Source organism: Rhinoderma darwinii, chromosome 1 (genome assembly GCF_050947455.1).
Source record: "Rhinoderma darwinii isolate aRhiDar2 chromosome 1, aRhiDar2.hap1, whole genome shotgun sequence".
Classification (NCBI taxonomy): domain Eukaryota; kingdom Metazoa; phylum Chordata; class Amphibia; order Anura; family Rhinodermatidae; genus Rhinoderma; species Rhinoderma darwinii.
In genome coordinates, this window is record NC_134687.1 from 508694188 (window position 1) to 508713836 (window position 19649).

A 19649-nucleotide genomic window follows, 5' to 3' on the forward strand; every position below is an offset into this window, starting at 1 on the left:
GAATTCTAATAACCCATGTGGACTCTATTTTAACATCTGCACCTGTAATTTCATCCTCATTTTCCAAGCTTCGTGTACTAAAGAGGATTTAATGCATTTATGTAACCTTGGATGACATGTGAAATCCCAGTACATTATCCCAAATCCATATTAAATATGGCAAGCAAATGATTTAAGGACAATTAAATATCTGTTTTGGCTTTAGGTAAGACACAAAGCAAAGTAATAAATGAAACATTACAACAATCCTTTGAGTGAACAGCTTGCATGCCGCAGTGGAACATATTTGTGATGTGGTTTGCATGGCAAAAGGAGAATAAAAAACAAAACCATGATATAAACTAATAAAGTGATTCACTGGAGCATGAAAATATAGACTTGTTTCTCCCAGTGCGAGCAATTTGACCATTAAATACACACTTCAAGCACCGACTTAAATCAATCATTGCTTTTTATTAATACAGATATTTACATACACGTTCGGTATGGTATAGCCAAGTGTATTGTGACAGTGGACCGCGGAGATTTCATTAAGGTAACGAGCCATTGCATGAGAAGGAAAGGGGTTTGTTCTTTTTTTTGTTAGAAAAAAACCGCACACGCAATGGCAGTCTAAAGATCAATACAGGGGATTCTTCAGATATAGTTACCGAAGTTACATGATTATGTTATTTTGCATTTTCTTAGGAGTATCTCTTTCTGGAATAGCTGGGTGACAACTTGTAGTCAGCAGGAGCTGAAATCTAGGTTTCCTAGCCTTGTGAACACTGAACCTGCCGGAGTTGCTCATGCACCACAACCCACTGTGATAGCACAATGTTTTATTATAGGACTGCAAGTAAAGCGGAGTTACAGTATGTCACGATCAGTGAGTGATCATGATATACAGTTCAATAATAAACTCTACGCTGCTACATCAGTATCACTCCATAACGACGCAGATGGATGTCACCCGGCATTCTCAGAAACAGGTCCAAAGAAGAATCAACCAATTATTGGTCTTTACAAAAGTCGACAAATCAATGGTCCGTAATGGCAAACTATTTTATTCTGATTTTAATGGAAATCAAGCTATAATTTTGCTGACTTGTTGAGTGTTACATAAAGTATCTACCATTCCTTGTACAATATTTTCCTTGCTATTAATTTGCTCAGTAATCCATTACAAGACTCTATACAGGAAAAGGATGGATTTTGGTTTAAGTATCCTCAATAATAAAGCTAGTATCTAGCTGTCCTATAGCCCACTAGATAATTATGACAATTGTTAGATTTGTTACATTTCTTATAGTGGCATTAACGTTAGTGCTTGATTATAAAACACGCCGTGCAGAGCGGAGAACGGCAACGGCTGGATCGGCGGAAGCGCTCTCACAGCTTAGCGTAGTCTTTCAGTAGGACTTCCAGATTCTGGCTTTGCAGGAGATTACCTTTCACTTTCAGCTTGCCAGAAAGCAATGCCTAAATATAAAAACAAAGAAGAAGCATCAGACACACATCTTGTTTTGTTCGCTTTCTATTCCTGTACGTTTATGGGAGAACGCCACCTTGAAAGCACAGCTTTTCCCAAAAGAGTTGAGGAGTTATTCTAAAAAAAATAAACATGCACGGCATCAAAAATGAACAACCTCAGACGTAATGTAATCAGAAACACATTGAAATCTCCATCTTTTCTTCCCGGAAGACATAAATGCACACTTCATTTTGCAGTCACATTCTGGCAAAAGCAAAGGAAGAAAGCACTAAATGAAACGCCTTGCAAAAAGACTAAAGTGCTACAGTTGACAACACACATTGCATGTGTAGGGACGGCATTTACCCTACAAGGAGAAAGGTCGTCATAGTGGTAAATATATTACTCCAGATTATTATTTTTTACATGATATAAGAACGCGGAGTATTGCAATCTATAACGATACTTATGCCTTAAAGGCAAAGTTAAGTTTCATTCCTGAGTCAGTGGTATGAAGATAATGCCATTGCATTTTATATCTTTATGCCCTGGATCTCTTGTACTTTTCTTTTATGTCTTGTACATTTAATTGGTATGGATCCGTGAACAGATTGCAAAGTCATGCGGCCGTGAATACTCTACTTGGCAGAGTATTTTCTAGAATTATACATAAGTTTACAAATGAATTGTGACTGGAGTGGAAAAGGCATGAGAGAAAGGGATAAGAGGCCCAAAACATGGCCCAACAAAATATTATTCCTATCAGTATAAAATGAGGTGAAGGAACTAGGACTATGGTGATCCATTCTCCTGATAGATAATACTGTAGGAAGAATCCTGGAAGCATGGAACAATAAAATGGAAATAAAAGGCCTAATCTGGAATATCTGTTCTAGTGACATACGGTTCTAAGCAGATCTGTGGCAGCATATTATATTGCTACGTCAACTGAGCTATAATTGCAAACTGCACAAATTGTTTTTGTTAAAGTTATTAAAGTCCTAATGCACCATAGATCAACAAGAAACAGAAAGCTTCCCAGGATTTATCACAACACAGTAGGGACTCACAACTTTTTATTTAAGAGAGGTTTTAACTGGGCAACTTATCCATGTCCATGTCCTTTACCCAGTTATACATGCCACATGAGCATTTTAGGGACATCATAGGGAAATATTCCTCGCTACGGACGCCCTCTATGAGCCAGTACAAGAGCTGCTACAATGACAGACTTGCAAACTCGACGAGGCCATATAATTAAATGATCGCTATGTAAAACGACATTCCTCCTGTGGTCAACTGTGTAGCTGACCTTCAGCTTTCTAAGATATCAGCTGGACTCCAAGATCGCTCGCTATTCAGAGGGGATTGTATAGAGAAAGCCCAAAAGCAATAAAAGTTATGGTAGAAATGTTCTAGCTGTACTAGAATATTGGGAATTTACTATATATAATTTTCTGAATGGTGGACATGAAACCTTATTTATAAAAATAGAAAAAGTCAAGGTAAATATGTGGTCTAGATTAATTTATCTGACTGGTGGGCGTTAAATGAACATTATTTAGAACCTTCAGTACACTTTGGTTTCATCTGTTTGGTTAATTGTTGGACTGTTTCGTTTTGCCGGGTCTTGTACTCACTTGCTGTAGCATCTTTGAGAAATATATTTGAGCAATTCATATGCGTTGGAACAATTATTTCTACCTGCATCAAGGTTAAAAAAGGAAATATTGTACAGATACCTGTTGTGGATTGATTTTCCCCAGAACAAGATCCATGAAGTCTTGATCTGATAGATTAAATGTGGTATCAGCCCGGCCACGAACGTTCCCACGGTAAACTTCTCCATTTCCATTCTTTAAATCAATAGCTACAAAAAAAAAAAAGATTAACTATGCAGAAAGATTGTTTGTTACAATACTAGCATGTTAAGACATTGGATGCAACAATAGCCGTATATGTTATGTTCATAGAGTTAAGTTGCAAGTTGAATGTTAAAGTCATCTTACATTATCATGATGAATCTTACACCGTACACATTTAAAGATAACATTTTTAGGTCCTCTCTTCCTGATTAGTCACATAAAAAGAAAAAAGGCCTGTACTAGAGTACAGACTGAAAACTGAAGGGAGCTAGACCAGGATAATATTGTTGACAGATCAGCCCCATTAAATATGTATTCACCCAAATATAATTTTATAATCAATAATGCTAAATAAGTCAAATAAAAACATACATCAACATGTTGTGGATTGATGAGACTCAAATACAAATGAAAAATGTTAAAAAGTCTTAGTTCAATATGCTTATAGTCTCTGTATTACAATTACATTGTGAATTATCAAGCAGGCCAAATACTATTCCTATGTAATGACCCCCCCCCCCCTTTCTATTTCTGAAATATATGTAATCTTTGACTGTTTCTCCTGTAACCTTGCAATTAGTAGCCTGGCTGAACGCCCAGGCAAAGTTATCACAATTGCAATTATTTCTCTTTATCGCAACATTTTTTATGTATGTGAATATAACGTCCTAAAAACTCCCCCATGAGAAAGAACAGCTAATAAGGATTCTATTGTACTCGTCTCCAGCTGCAAACCGGACGTCAGCATCTAATGAAGAATTAACACATTACATTTGAAATGTAATGTATGTCAATATGAAATATTCTCATTATTGTCACATTGCCTCTGATTGGTGAACCTCAAGCCGACACCCCATGGAAATCAATTGGAGGCGTTTTTGGCCGTTTTTTGGTGCGGATTCCGACGCGGTTTTCTGCGTCAAAATCAGCACCAAAAAACCTCATGTGAACTGGGCCCTAAAGGGTTTCAACTACTACACTGCTCAATTGTGTATATATTGCGCCCAGTAACATAGGCTGCACTCTGTAAAAAAACAAAAAACGTCAGCACTGGCTGAGGAAGTCAATGTTTTAACTAAAAGACAAACAAAAAAGTTTCAGAATACATGAATTCAAGTTTTTACAAAAACCGAAGGTTAATGAGTGGTTAATGAATGAGAATGTAACTGCGCGGCACAGTTTTACATTATTTCTCTTTTTGTAAGTGCACAGAACACATTGCCAAGAAACCTAACCAGGCTTTTACTATTTGTTTGACTGGAAGGATCCTGCAGAAAGGATTTTTTTTTTCTTAAGGAAAACAGAGTCTGCCACTTCATCTTTTGGTGCCATAAACTCAGCAATGCCTTCTCGTGCCATATTTCCCCTGTCATATGTCCTGCCAGAACGATTTAAACTAGAAGCCACACAACCGGTGTGCGTCACATAAAAGAGCCTTGGCTTGTCACAGCTTTTCGCTATCTCTGTTCATAACATATTGCATCTACATAATGGAAAACATGAACAACAGCATGAGAACATTTCAGTCTCTGCTCTATACACTACGAATACGGGATTCATTGTTAAAAAAAAAAAGGAAACAATTATTCTTAAAGTGTTCAATTCAAACTAAAAAACAGAAAGGAGAGTTAACCCCTTAAGGACGCAGCCTAGTTTTGGCCTTAAGGCTCAGAGCCCATTTTTCAAATGACATATTTCACTTTATGTGGTAATAACGTCGGAATGCTTAAACCTACCCAAGCGATTCTGAGATTGTTTTCTCGTGACACATTGGGCTTCATGTTCGTGGTAAGATTTGGTCGATATATTCAGTGTTTATTGGTGAAAAATTGCAAAATTTAGAGAAAATTTTGAAAAAATTGCATTTTTCAGAATTTAAATGCATCTGCTTGTAAAACAGACGGTTATACCACCCAAAATAGTTACTAGTTCACATTTCCCATATGTCTACTTTAGATTGGCATCGTTTTTTGAACATTCTTTTATTTTTCTTGGACGTTACAAGGCTTAGAACATAAACAGCAATTTCTCATATTTTTAAGAAAATTTCAAAAGCCTTTTTTTAAAGGTACCTCTTGAGTTCTGAAGTGGCTTTGTGGGGCCTATGTATTAGAAACCCTGATAAAACACCCCATTTTAAAAACTAGACCCCTCGAAGTATTCAAAACAGCAGTTAGAAAGTTTTTTAACCCTTCAGGCATTTCACAGGAATTAAAGCAAAGTGGAGGTGAAATTTGCAAATTTCATTTTTCGTGCTGAATTTAAATTTTATTCATTTTTTTTTTCTGTAACAGAGAAGGTTTTACCAGAGAAACACTACTAAATATGTATTGTCCAGATTCTGCAGTTTTTAGAAATGTCCCACATGTGGCTCTAGTGTGCTCGTGGACTAAAACACAAGCCCTAGAAGCAAAGAAGCACCTAGTGCATTTTGAGTCCTCTTTTTTATTAGAATATATTTTAGGCAGCATGCCAGGTTTGAAGAGGTGTTGAGGTGTCAAAACAGTAGGAATCCCCCAATAGTGACCCCATTTTGGAAACTACACCCCTCAAGGAATTCATTTAGGGTTGTTGTTACCATTTTGACCGCACAGTTTTTTCACAGCACGTATTTGAATTGGGCTCTGAAATGAAAAAAATGTCATTTTTTCCAATAAAATGTCATTTGTGATCAAAATTTCTTATTTTCACAGGGAACAAAATACCCCATTTTGTTGCCCAATTTGTCCTTAGTGTGGCAATACCCCATTTGTGGTGATAAACTGCCGTTTGGGCCCATGGGAGGGCTCAGAAGGAAAGGAGCGCTATGTGTTTGTTGGAGTCCAGATTTTGTTGGATTGGTTTTCGGGTGCCATGTCGCATTTGCAGAGCCTCAGAGGTATCAAAGCAATGGAAACCAACCACAAATGACCCCATTTTGGAAACTACATCCCTCAAGGAATTCATTTATGGTTGTTGTTAGCATTTTGACCACACAGTTTTTTCACAGCACCTATTTCAATTGGGCTGTGACATTAAAAAAATGACATTTTTTCCAATAAGATGTAATTTTTTACCAAAATTTCTTATTTTCACAGGGAACAAAATACTCAATTTTGTTGCCCAATTTCTCCTGAGTGCATCAATACCCCATTTGTGGCAATAAACTGCCGTTTGGGCCCATGGGAGGCCTCAGAAGGGAAGGAACGCTGTGTGTTCTTTGGAGTACAGATTTTGCTGGTTTGGTTTTCGGGTGCCATGTCGCATTTGCATAGCCCCAGAGGTATCAAAGCAATGGAAACCCACCAGAAGTGACCCCATTTTGGAAACTACACCCCTCAAGGAATTCATTTATGGGTAATGTGACCATTTAGACTCCATAGTTTCTTCACAGAACTTATTTGAATTGGGCTGGGAATTCAAAAAATATATATTTTTTCCAATAATATGTCATTTTAGCTCAAAAATTCTTATTTTCACAAGAAATAAAATACTCCATTTTGTTGCCCAATTTGTCCTGAGTGCGGCAATACCCCTTTTGTGGTGATAAACTGCCGTTTGGGCCCATGGGAGGGCTCAGAAGGAAAGGAGCGCTGTGTGTTCTTTGGAGTACAAATTTTGCTGGATTGGTTTTCGGGTGCCATGTCGCATTTGCAGAGCCCCAGAGGTATCAAAGCAATAGAAACCCACCACAAATTACCCCATTTTGGAAACTACACCCCTCAAGGAATTCATTTATGGGTGTTGTGACCATTTTGACCCCATAGTTTTTTCACAGAACTTATTTGAATTGGGCTGGGAATGAAAACAAAATTTTTTTTTTCAAATAATATGTAGTTTTGGATGAAAATTTCTTAATTTCACAAGAAACAAAATACCCCATTCTGTTGCGCAATTTGTTCTGAGTGCCGCAATACCCCATTTGTTGTGATAAACTGCCGTTTGGGCCCATGGGAGGGCTCTGAAGGAAAGGACCACCATTTGGCCTACTGGGGATTTTCTAGTGCGAAGTCATGTATGCAGAAGCCCCTGAGGTACCAGTACAGTTGAAACCCGCAAGAAGTGACCCCGTTTTAAAAACTACACCCTTAAGGCATTCATCTAGAGGTGTAGTGAGCATTTTGACCGGAGACCTACACCCCATAAACTGTAATGTGGGTTCTCCCGGGTATGGCAATACCCTACATGTGGCTGTTATCAGCTGCCTGGACACACAGCAGGGCCCAGAGGGGAAAGACGAGGGGGGATAAGCTGTGTGGAGTGAATCAGGGTAAGTAAAATTGGGGTAAATTATAAACCAAGGGATGTATGATAAATTTTAAAACACTTTCATACAGAGCTCTGGTTATTCGGGACACGTGTCACATTGATATATTGTGTCATCCATTATCGCCCTCTTATAGCAGACTTTGCACCTCTTTTGACTTTTTCCCTTCTTGCCAGTTTGGGGAACTTCTCCTGGAAAGTGTTGCCCTGGTACGATGCGTGTGGGCTCGCTTCCAGAAGTACTGGGTGCCCCCCCTTCTTGGTCCCTAAAGATTAGGTTCTTGATAACCACCTCTTGAAATTCCAGGAAAGTTCCCGTCTGGCCTGCACATCGACGTAGCATGTACGCATTGTACAATGCCATCTGTATGATATGCCCGGCCAGCTTCTTATACCACACCGCATGGCGCTGTAGGGCTTCAGGGCTTGATCTTACAAGTCCACCCCTCCCCATGTACCTATTGTAGTCCAGGATGCAGTCTGGTTTGGGGGTGGCCTTTCCTTCATATATCCTAAACCTGTAGGTATACTCTGATGCACTCTCACAGCTTATACATCTTCACGCCATACCTTGCCCTCTTACCCGGCAGGTACTCGCGGAATTGAACCCTCCCTTTAAAATGTACCAGGGACTCATCAATAGAAATACACTTCTCGGGGGTGTATGCTTGGGAAAACCGGGCACTTGAACGGTCTAATAGAGGTCTCCGTTTATACAAACGGTCAAAACTGGGGTCATCTCGGGTGGGCACGGCTCATTATCAGTATAATGTAAGAAGCGAAGTATTGCCTCATTTATTTATTTTTTTAGGTTCCAGTTCAGTTCTGAAGTTGCTTTGAGGGGCCTATATATTAGAAACCCCTATCAAATACCCCATTTTAGAAACTAGACCCCTCAAAGTATTCACAACAGCATTTAGAAAGTTTATGAACCCTTTAGGTGTTTCACAGAAATTTAGAGCAAAGTAGAGGTGAAATTTACATTTTTTTTTTGTCAGAAAATCCTCTTTATACCATTTTTTTTATAACACAAAAGGATTTATCAGAGAAACGCAACTTAATACGTATTGCCCAGATTCTGCAGTTTTGATAAATATCCCACATGTGGCCCTCGGGCGGTAATGGACTGAAGCACCGGCCTCCGAAGCAAAGGACCACCTAGTGGATTTTGAGGCCTCTTTTTTATTAGGCACCATGTCCGGTTTGAAGAGGTCTTGTGGTGCCAAAACATTGGGAACCCCCCAAAAGTGACCCCAATTTGGAAACTAGACCCCTTGAGGAATCCATTGTAGTTTTTTTGGGGTGCATGCGGCTTTTTGATCAGTTTTTATTCTATTTTTAGGTGGCGCGGTGACTAAAAAACAGCAATTCTACTATTGTTTTATTATTCTTTTTTTTTTTACAGCGTTCACCGTGCGCTATAAATGACATATTCACTTTATTCTGCGGGGCGATACGATTACGGCGATACCAGATGTTTATAGTTTTTTTTTTATGTCTTAGGGCGTTTGCACAATAAAATACGTTTTGTAAACAATCATTCACTTTTTGTGTTACCTTATTCTAAGAGCCATAACGTTTTTATTTTTCAATCAATAAAGCCGTGCGAGGACTTATTTTTTGCGTAACGAACTGTAGTTTCGATCAGTACCATTTTTAGGTACATGCGACTTTTTGATCTCTTTTTATTCCATTTTTTGGGAGGTGAAGTGACCAAAGAATTGTGATTGTGGTTCGGTTTATTATTATTTTATTTTACGGCGTTCACCGTGCGGGATAAATAATGAAATAATTTTGTAGTTCAGGCCGTTACGGACGCGGCGATACCAATTATGTATAGTTTATTTGTTTGTTTATATATTTTTATTAATAATAAAAGGACTGATAAGGGAAAAGGGGGGATTTTTACTTTTATTACTTTTAAATCTTTTATTTTCTTATTTTTACACATCTTTTTTTAACTTTTTTTTAACTTTATTACTTTGTCCCACTAGGGGACATGAGGGCAGGAGGCCCTGATCGCTATTGTAATACACTGCACTACATGCGTAGTGCAGTGTATTAGAACTGTCAGCTACTCACTGACAGCAAGCATAGTGGGTCCTGACGTTGTCAGGACCCACTAAGCTTCCGTCTATGGCATAGCCGGACGCCATTGTTTGGTGTCCGGTTGCCATAGTCACCATCGCCGGTCGCTATCGCGTAGCAGGCCGGCGATGGCAGCTTAACCCCTAAAAAGCCGCGATCTCTATAGAACGCGGCTTTTAAGGGGTTAATCAGCGGGGACACAGCGATCGGTCCCCGCTGTAGGAGCTGTGACAGCTGCTGAACAAGACAGCAGCGTCACAGCTCCTGTATGTGTCGGGAGGACGGCCGAAACGGCCGTTACTCCCGAGACGTACTATTACGGCATGGAGCGCGAACGATACAGCTGCCATGACGTAATAGTACGTCAAGGAGCGGGAAGGGATTAAGAAAGTAAAGAAATAAGGAGCGCGAGCCAGCTAGAATGTTGCATCAAATACAAAGATAATATACTGTAAACTTATAGTGTGTTCTACCGTCCCCATAACTTTTGCCTTTGGTCAGCATTATTTTTAATGAGACTTGTTGACAAACTAATACCTGTGTCTTTGACTATTTTGGGCTTTTATCAACCGATCCTTGCTGTTGGGCTAATCCTGACCCTCGTACCTCCATACACGTCACATGCAAGTTCAGCCAAGTAGAACATACATGTTAATACGGGGTATTGAGCTATATACACTGAGAAACTGCAAACAAATTTGTTCTATTAGCAGTTATCCGATGTGTATGGCGATCTTTACAATATAACTATTATTGTGTTAGGCCACATTTACACCGCTGTCCAAAGCCACTGTTGGTATTTTTCTCATGCAGCGATATTCTTAGTGGACCCCATTATATATAGGTTCTGTCGGGGGATGATCTTTATACGTCAAAGAAAAACTCAGCTTATGAACACTGCTGTATGGAGTTGTGGGTGTATTGTTTATGCATGAACGTCCATGTGGACAGTTTTCAGGAGAGCTGCATACTGTACATAACAGTGGATGTGTGCAGAATACACAGCACAGTCATACAGCTGCCTTCCCCTAGATCTTGGCTTGCGGACCTTATCAAATTATAGTGGAAATAATAAAGCTCCATTGCACCACAACCCTAAAAAGTACAGCAAGGTTTCCTATATGTATGCGGAGTATGTCCAGCAGTGAGAAATGGTGTCCCCTACAGAGATATCAAGGCTCCATTACTTACAAGAAATATCCATAAAATTCATTCCCTTTGGTCAGAATGGCCAACCACCTCATATCCAATGATATAGTAGATTGACTTAAAATGCTTTTAACTTAAGGAATGGGCCAACTATTACAAACATTTCCTCCTCTAAACCTCTTAGACCTTTTCCTCGCACCTTTCAATTCGCCTGCATTATTATTTAATTTACATCCAGGTCTGCCGTATAGACAAACTGCTCAAATCTAAACCTTCACTGCAATCTAGTGTATGAAAGTAGAAAGACGTGATTTGAGAGGGCACAGTAAATGCGTTATGCCAAGTACTTTATGGCAAGAAAATGCAGCGCCATCTCAGATTTATGGGCTCAGAATAATAACAGACTTTATATGTGTACTGTATATAAAACAGTCTTCTACCGTCATTTCCGAATCTGTCAAAAGTGGTGCTGTTTCCTCTATGAAAATGAAGCGTGATAAGAGGATTCCTGTGAGGAATCCACACAGTATGCTGGAAAGAAAACAAACTTCACAGTGAATCACTGGAAACTGAATTATGGAGGAGCCCCGCATTTTACTATCCAGAACGGAACACTTTACAAGACCGAAAACAACACGGAGTTATATAGAAAATAAAAAGCAATATGTAGTTGTAAGTAATAATGGAATAACGGTGGTAAAACCTCTTATTTTGGGTTTCATGTAATTTCACGACGTGAAGTAACAAACAAAATGGGCAAAAATTACTTTAATGGAAATAAAAAGATAAAACAGCCCATTAATGTTACTGTGAAAATAAGATTTTGGGCATCCCTCGCTGCCGCCTACTGTACCATATAATGAACTGAGAAATAAATTATTGTGGGGTGGAATGGGGAAACCCACCCCCCCAAAACATACAAAACAGAAGTGTCCATTGTTTTTTGAGTTTTGTTTTATGGTGTTCACCATGTGGTAAATACGACACGTTAACTTTATTTAAAATGTATTTGGGGGTTAAGGTAGCGAGTTTAGCTTTAAATGGTGATGACCGTTTCAACAAACTTAGGGCTTATTCAGACGAACGTAAAATACGTCCGTGCAACGCGCGTGATTTTCACACGCCTCGCACGGACCTATATTAGTCCATGGGGCAGTGCAGACTGTCCGTGATTTTTTCGCAGCGTGAGTCCGCTGCGTAAAACTCACGATATCTCCGTTCTTTGTGCGTTTTTCGCGCATCACGCACGCATTGAAGTCAAAGGGTGCGTGAAAATCATGCGCACCACAGGGAAGAACTTCCGTGGGACGCGCGTGATTCGCGCAACAGCTGTGAAAAGCAAGATTGAAAACAGAAAAGCACCACGTGCTTTTCTGTTTACAAACATACAAACGGAGTGTCATAATGATGGCGGCTGCTCGAAAAGCACGCAGCCGCGCACCATATGATCATGACACACGGAGCTGTTAAGTGCATTTTGCAGGCACAGGCGCATTCCCGTCCACTCCATACAAACTGTGCATATTCCTTTTCCAGCCACAACCTTTCCACAATGTGCCTTGCAAGTAAGTAGACAAGCTCTCTTCCTATCTTTTTTTTTTAAACTCGTTTTATTAAAAGTAACTGTCAGAGTCAAACCATCACATACATCAGGAGAACATTATACATTCAATATTACATATGTCAAAAGAATCAATATATACAAAGGGATTACTCGCAGGTATCCATCATAATAACCCGTGGTTCGCAGACCACACACACATAATACAGGATTCTCAATTCAATCCAACCCGACTTTTATTACATTACATCCTGAGAATAGGAATACTCCCACATTTCAATATTCTATCACGACGCCCCAATCCTCTTGTACATCATACCCTGAAGCACCTGGACGTGTCATCCTCCCTAGTCTTTTACCCTCTCCCACCCCCAGCTTGTGCCAGAGCAGCTGTCAGCCCCTGGACTGTACAATGAGTGAGATTCGATGAGCACCAACCTTCCCAGATCAGATCAAATTTAGCTGGCTTTCCCCGGTGTTTATACACTATTTTCTCAAATGGAAGCATGTCATTGACCATTTTACGCCATTGCGCTACTGTCGGGGTCCTATCCGCCATCCATCTCATGGCCACCGCCTTTCTTGCCATAAACAGTGTTTCTCTGAGAAAGATCCTCTCATATATTGACCATTGCTCCTCATTTAGCAGTCCCAGTAAACACACCTCCGGCCTGCAAGTTATCGTCCTCCCCATCACTGCCGTTAATAATGCAACCACCTCCTCCCAAAAACGAAGAATCCGATGACAACCCCACATTAGGTGTATAAAGTCTGCCCTCATCTCTCCACACCTATGACATTGTGAGGACGCCAATCTTCCCATACGATGTAACTTTACGGGCGTTAAATAACATTGGTGGATGATGAACAGTTGCACTAGTTTATTATTTGCAGCTGGTGAAACCAGCAGTTGGGAGCCCTGCGCCTCCCTCCATTCCTCCGCTGTGAGTTGTGGAATTAATGCCCGCCACCTATCCTCCACCCCCAGGGGCTCCATTCGCATTTTAGCCTCCATTAGATAAGAATAAATTTGGGAAACAACACCCCTTGTAAACGGCGTGCTCAGCCTCACCACCAAGTCACAGCTAGAGTATGTCACGGAGTTCAATGGGAATTGTGCTAATAGAGCATGATGAAGCTGTATGCAATATAATTCATCCCCTGGCGGTATATTGAATGCTGCCTGAATCTCACTCACCGTCATTACCGACCCTTCTTCCGTTAGCAGTTGTGATATAGCAACTACCTCTCTAGATGACCAGTAACGTTTCCCCACCAACCCATGCAGATGGGAAAAGCTCGGATTATCCCACAGCGGGCTCTCCGCCACCACCCTCACACATCCCAGTAGATCTTTAGCCTGTTGCCAGACTCGTCTCGCCAGCTTATGTAAGGGTAACAGGGAGCGGTGTCTGAAATCATGCGGCTCCAGTATCGGCCATAAAGTTTTTAAGCCCAGTACCCGGGCTAGATGATTCTCAGCATTAGTCTTTAGGGGGGGGGGGGGGGGGGGGGAGACCCAAGAGATCAAGTACCTGAGCTGCCCCACCAAGTAATATAGAAAAACATCCGGTAACGCAGCCCCAGCCTCATCTTTAGGTCTTTGTAGAATCGACAGCTTGAGTTTAGATTCCCCCCCCCCCCACACACACACAAACAGCGCGAACGAGTTTATTATTTTAAAGAACCTTTTAGGCACCAACACATCCATGTGCTCCAGCACATACAAGAACTTTGGCAATACTATCATTTTTAATAGATTGACGCGTCCTGCTACTGACAAAGGCAGGCCTTTCCACACCTGTATTTTGTCCCTTAGATACGTGACCAAGGGTGCTACATTTAACCCATACGATCTAGAGCTATCTCTAGCAATATTAATCCCCAGGTACTTGAACTCTGATCTTACTGGCAGTCCGCTAAATTGGGTGCCCCATCCACAATTATCCTGTCTCAAAGGCATCAGATACGATTTAGACCAATTAATTAGTAACCCTGAGTATCTTCCAAAATCGTTAATGAGGGAAATAGCCCTGGGGAGGGTGGCATTGGGGTTCGCCATGAACAACGCCATATCGTCCGCATATAATCCTATCCGATCCTCTCTGTCTCCTATTCTAATTCCCATATATGCAGGATCCTTCCTGATGTTAAGAGCCAGTGGTTCAATGGCCAAAGCGAAGAGAAGTGGCGAAAGTGGGCACCCCTGCCTCGTGCCCCTATGGAGGCCAAAGGAAGGGGACAGGGCCCCATTCACCAACACCTGCGCTCGTGGAGATTTATATAACAAGGAAACCCAACTAATAAATCTTTCCCCAAACCCAAATCTTCGCAGCACTGCCAGCAGATAAGGCCATTCTACCGAGTCAAATGCCTTTGCCGCGTCCAGAGATGCCACCGCCCAGTCCTGCTGCTCCTCCCATCCAATCTGTGTCACCACCTGTACCCGCCTGATATTTTCTGAGGTGGACTTGCCAGGTATAAAGCCGCACTGGTCTTAATGGATGATCTCTTTTATCACTCTGCAGAGCCTGCTAGCTAACATCTTAGTCAAGATTTTGTAATCCACTGTCAGCAGCGAGATCGGTCTATATGAACCACATTCTTCTGGTTTTTTGTCTGGCTTCAGCAACACAATTATGGTGGCGTCACACATGGATTCCGGAAGAGCGGAATTCCGATAGCTGTGTTCAAACAGGGTCAGCAATTGGGGGGCCAGCAGCTCTCCATATTGTAAATATACCTCCAGAGGAATACCATCCGGCCCTGAAGCCTTCCCCTTGGCCAATGAAGCCATTCCCTCCAAAATCTCATCTACCGTAAATGGAGCCTCAAGCGATGCCACCCCCTCCGCTGTCAATGTAGGAAACGATATTCCATCCAAGTAGCTCTCCATCTCCTCCATCCTATAATCAACTTTTGATGCATACAGCTGATCATAAAACTGTGTAAATTGCTCGAGAATCTCTCCCGAGGAGGTGTAGATCTCATCTCCAGGCCCCGCTATGCCCATCACCGGGGGGATCTAGAACTGTTCCGTACCATATGTGCCAGAATTTTACCCGATTGGTTGCCCAATTCAAAATGGGATTGTTTGCTAAAGAATAAGCTATGCGATGTCTTATCCCTCAGGATCTGTAGATACTGTCTACCCAAATCCAGCCATGCATTCCGGTTAGCTGGTGTGGGATCCTGAACAAATGCCCCTTCCGCCTGTGAACATTGATATGCTATGTCCTCCTCCTGCATGGCGGATGCTCGTTTTACATAGGATATGGAGGATCGGAGACACCCCCTTAAATAGGCCTTGAGGGTATCCCACACCAGTGACCGATTCTCCATCTGAGCATGCGCTTCTATAAATATTGATAACTGTTCCGGTATGCGATCATTCTGTTGGATGAGCTGAAGCCAAAACGGGTGTATTTTACCCATCCCCCTTCTGCCTACCTGTGGCCTTTTTAATGTCAATAAGATCGGGCTATGATCCAAGATCCCCCTCGGTAAATGATCCACTGATTCTAGCTCCTGGAAAACCGCATGTGATCCAAATATATAATCAATTCTGGACAGCGCGTTGTACTGCTGTGTGACATGTAAATTCTCTGATCCCTTCATGTGTCACCCTCCACAAGTCTATCCATCCCATTTCCTTTACCAACATGCTCAACTGAGTGGGACTACCAGGGCCTCTAATCCCATTCCCCTGCAGTCTATCCATACCTGGGTCCATAACCAAGTTGAGATCCCCCATCATGATCACTCGAACCCCCGGGTGTGCTGCCACAAATCGGACGGCCTCCTGAATTACTGCCAATGAGGCTGGTGGAGGATTATACACCCCCAGAATCACATATGGGCAGTCATCTAGAACCGCATGTAAAAAAATGTACCGCCCCTCCGGGTCTACATTGGATTGTAGCAATTTCCAACGAAGCTCTGCGTGTACTAAGATGGCCACCCCTCTGGAGTACGAAGTGTGCGAAGCGTGTCCCACCCACTGTACCCAGGGCTTATTCAGATTCGACACAGTGTCTGGTGTCGTGTGTTTCTTGTAGACACGTTATATGTGGACGCTGTCCCCGCACAGTAGCGAATATCATATGCCTCTTTTCAGGAGACCCCATTCCCCGGACATTCCAGGACATTAACCGTAACCCTGCCATTTCATACTGTTAACACACCTTGGAGCACCACTGCCCTGGAGCCTACCCCCCAACCCCTGAGTAACAATTATCCCAGTCCCGTATGCAGTACCCTCCATGACTCGTAGGTATGCAATATCAAAGCCGTGTTCTGCGGTAATGTGAGTTGACTCAATATCCTTCATAACACCATCAAAAACAAACATTGCTCAACAGGAGCTAACCTTTGTAGCCTATACTCTAGGGAGTAGTTTCTACGGCTAGCGGGCTTCTGCCGTAAATACACTATCTGTATAAGTGTAGCACACCCCCGAGCAGGCATCCCCAGGCACTTATAAAGACATTTTAATACCTGCCGTATAATATCGGTCCCCCATACCTTCAATTTAGAACATATAAGGATGTTACTATGGGGCTTAAACTGCCCATCTTATAACATGGGCCTCATGCCCCCCATAACAAGTTGCAGATAATATGGTACATCATCACATCATTATCTTAGAAGGATACTTTCAGCTGGAACATCTGTACTATAAGCAATATGGGGTATCCATGAGTTCCATATGTCGGACACAACTTCCATCCTGCACAGCCACAGCACTCATCTTCGGGGAGATTGTCTATGCTTTCTCGTAATCCATTTCTTCCGCCTCAGTTGGATTCGTAAAGAATATGGCTCTGTCTCCATCCACAACCCGCAATCTAGCCGGATATGCCATCGAATAAGGAATCTGCAGGTCCCGTAGTCTGCGCTTGATAGGGACATAAGACGCCCTCTGTCTCTGCAAATCAGGAGAAAAATCCGGATATATGGACACAGAAGCATTTCCAAAGCGGATCCCTCAGGCCTTCCGAGCTTCAAGCAGAACCGTATCCCGATCTTAGCAGTTCAGCATCCGAGCAAGCAGAGGTCTTGGGGGAGCACCCGGAGGTGGTAATCGTGCTGGGACCCTGTGCGCCCTTTCTACCGCATACGCCAGCGAGAATGATGCATCTGGGAAGGTCTCCTTCAGCCATTTCTCCACAAACTCTCCTGATCTCTGCCCCTCTGCCAGCCCCACAATGCGGAGATTATTACGGCGCGATCTATTTTCCAGATCATCGGCTTTCTGGCGCCACAAATCCACTTTACGGTGCAGATCTTGTATAGCCGCAGGCATATTAGCAGTGAGATCTTCCAAGGTCGAAATCCTGCCCTCCGTCTCCGTCACTCTTTCCCGCACATTCTGCAGGTCTTGCCTCAATAGGCCCACGTCCACTCTCACCTCATCTATCTTAGCCGTGAGTGTCGTACGTGTCTCAAGGATGGCTGTCAGCAGCTTATCCGATGCCTCCTGCAACGTGAGTCCCGCATCCTGTTCCGAGGGAGCTGATGTGGATGTCCCTGCCATTGCCGCGGCCTGCCCAGCAGAGCACCCACCGGCGCCATCTTGGATCACCACGTGGGCATAGGATTTCAGTTTTTCCGCCGCGTCCATCGCTTTAGGCGGGCTCATCTTTTTTTTGGAAGATGTCCTTCCCTTCCGACGTAGCTGGTAAGGAATTTTGGCAACTTTCACGGATTACAGTACCGTCAGGAGGATATAATGCAGGATGCCGGCCCGGAGCTATCGCCACACACGTCCTCTCACATCAGTAGCTGGCCACGCCCCCCTCTCTTCCTATCTTTACACTGTACGTAGTGATCAATGCCCAGCTAGTTTTTATTTTACACACTATGGAATTTAATATTTTTACGGACCCTATGCCAGCCAGCAATAGTCAGCCACCTTACTTTTCAATTTCTCTGCCCTATAGCGAAGAAATAACATACAGAAGAGTCCTTCCTTAATTTTCTTTAAGAACATGATTTCGTGATACTCTGTTATAAGAGGTCTTTGGTATGTGTGTCTATGTGTGGCCACCCAGTGGTTGTGAAGAGACTTACAGCCTGTGAAGTGTTTTGTGTGCATGTCGCGATATTATATTGAATTTCATAAATTAGAATCCTTAGCCAAATTCAAGTAAAGGTAAGGGTGGACACATCTGTAGAGGAGGGACATCCCATTCGACAATGCACGTGCGCGCTCCTGTAAAATATGGCATTCCTTCTATAAAAAATTCCGATACTATTTTGATTTTTTTTTCATAGAGGGAAAATGGCCATTCCATGTAGCAAGTGTGATGACTTCATTATAACATTAATTTCAAGTTGAAATGCTTGCCCTACAGAGTGAAATATTTGTGAAGTGTTATAAGCTTTGCTAGGCATCAGCTTTCTGCACCAAAATCCTTCCAATTCTGCCAATGCAAATGTCTGCTTCCCTGATATCAATATTAACGGTATCAGTAGAAGTATTACAGTATTTCCTAGAGTTTTATTTTCATAAGCACTATTTAAATTAGGGTTACTAATTTATGGATATAATCTGGCCTTAGACATGAACAAAATTTTTTCCCTCTTTTTTACTAGTCAATTTCTTTTACAAACATTTTAAAAAAAAAACTCAGCTATTTCTCTTGCCTCTGAGAAATTTTACCCTCTTTTAAACTATAATAATGGAAGTGTAACTACTCACAAAGACTGATGCTGGCAGATTATTACATGCCATAATAAACAAAAGGATCCCGAGCGAAAGAAAAAATGCCCTACAAATTTTGCATATAGTCTCGTTTACCCCAACACTCACAAGAAAGCAAGTAAATATATAGCAAGTTAGATTTATTTTTTCACAAAGCTGTATATCATATATTATTTCATATGTAATCAGTGTTATATGAATATTCTATTCAACTTTTAATTCAAATTTACTTGCTTTCTTGGGAGTGCTGGGGTAATCGAGACTATATACATTGGGACTTCATCCCAACCCCTTTGCACCACTCCGTCAACATAGGTGTGCATCCCATATACAGTCTTTCTAGATTATTACTTGTTCTTTGATGTCTTGCACCCTATCCAGATGACGTTTGAAACGTTTGCATACGATTCTACAACAGCTTCCATATTATCGCAGGCCACCAGTTCAGGTGACTTTCTATGTATCCCTCCACAGGAACTCAGTACTAGAGACTACGAAAAAGAATTACGGAAATATACTTCCTATGACCTTCATCGTACAACATTGGCAGAATATCACAGACTGAGCAGGATACATCGCGGT

The 19649-nt window shown here is 41.9% G+C and overlaps 1 protein-coding gene across 1 annotated transcript in view; it reads right to left on the minus strand.

Annotated features, from left to right (window-relative positions):
- Positions 1-433: 433 nt before the first annotated feature.
- The window catches only part of HSD17B4 (hydroxysteroid 17-beta dehydrogenase 4), a 321488-nt gene continuing 302272 nt past the window's right edge, over positions 434-19649 (minus strand). Inside the window, exons 23-24 of the mRNA XM_075836285.1 lie at positions 3196-3323; positions 434-1461 (exon numbers count right to left, since the gene is read on the minus strand). Coding sequence (XP_075692400.1) covers positions 1372-1461; positions 3196-3323 — 218 coding nt within the window. The 3' untranslated portion in view covers positions 434-1371. The remainder of the gene's footprint in view (positions 1462-3195; positions 3324-19649) is intronic.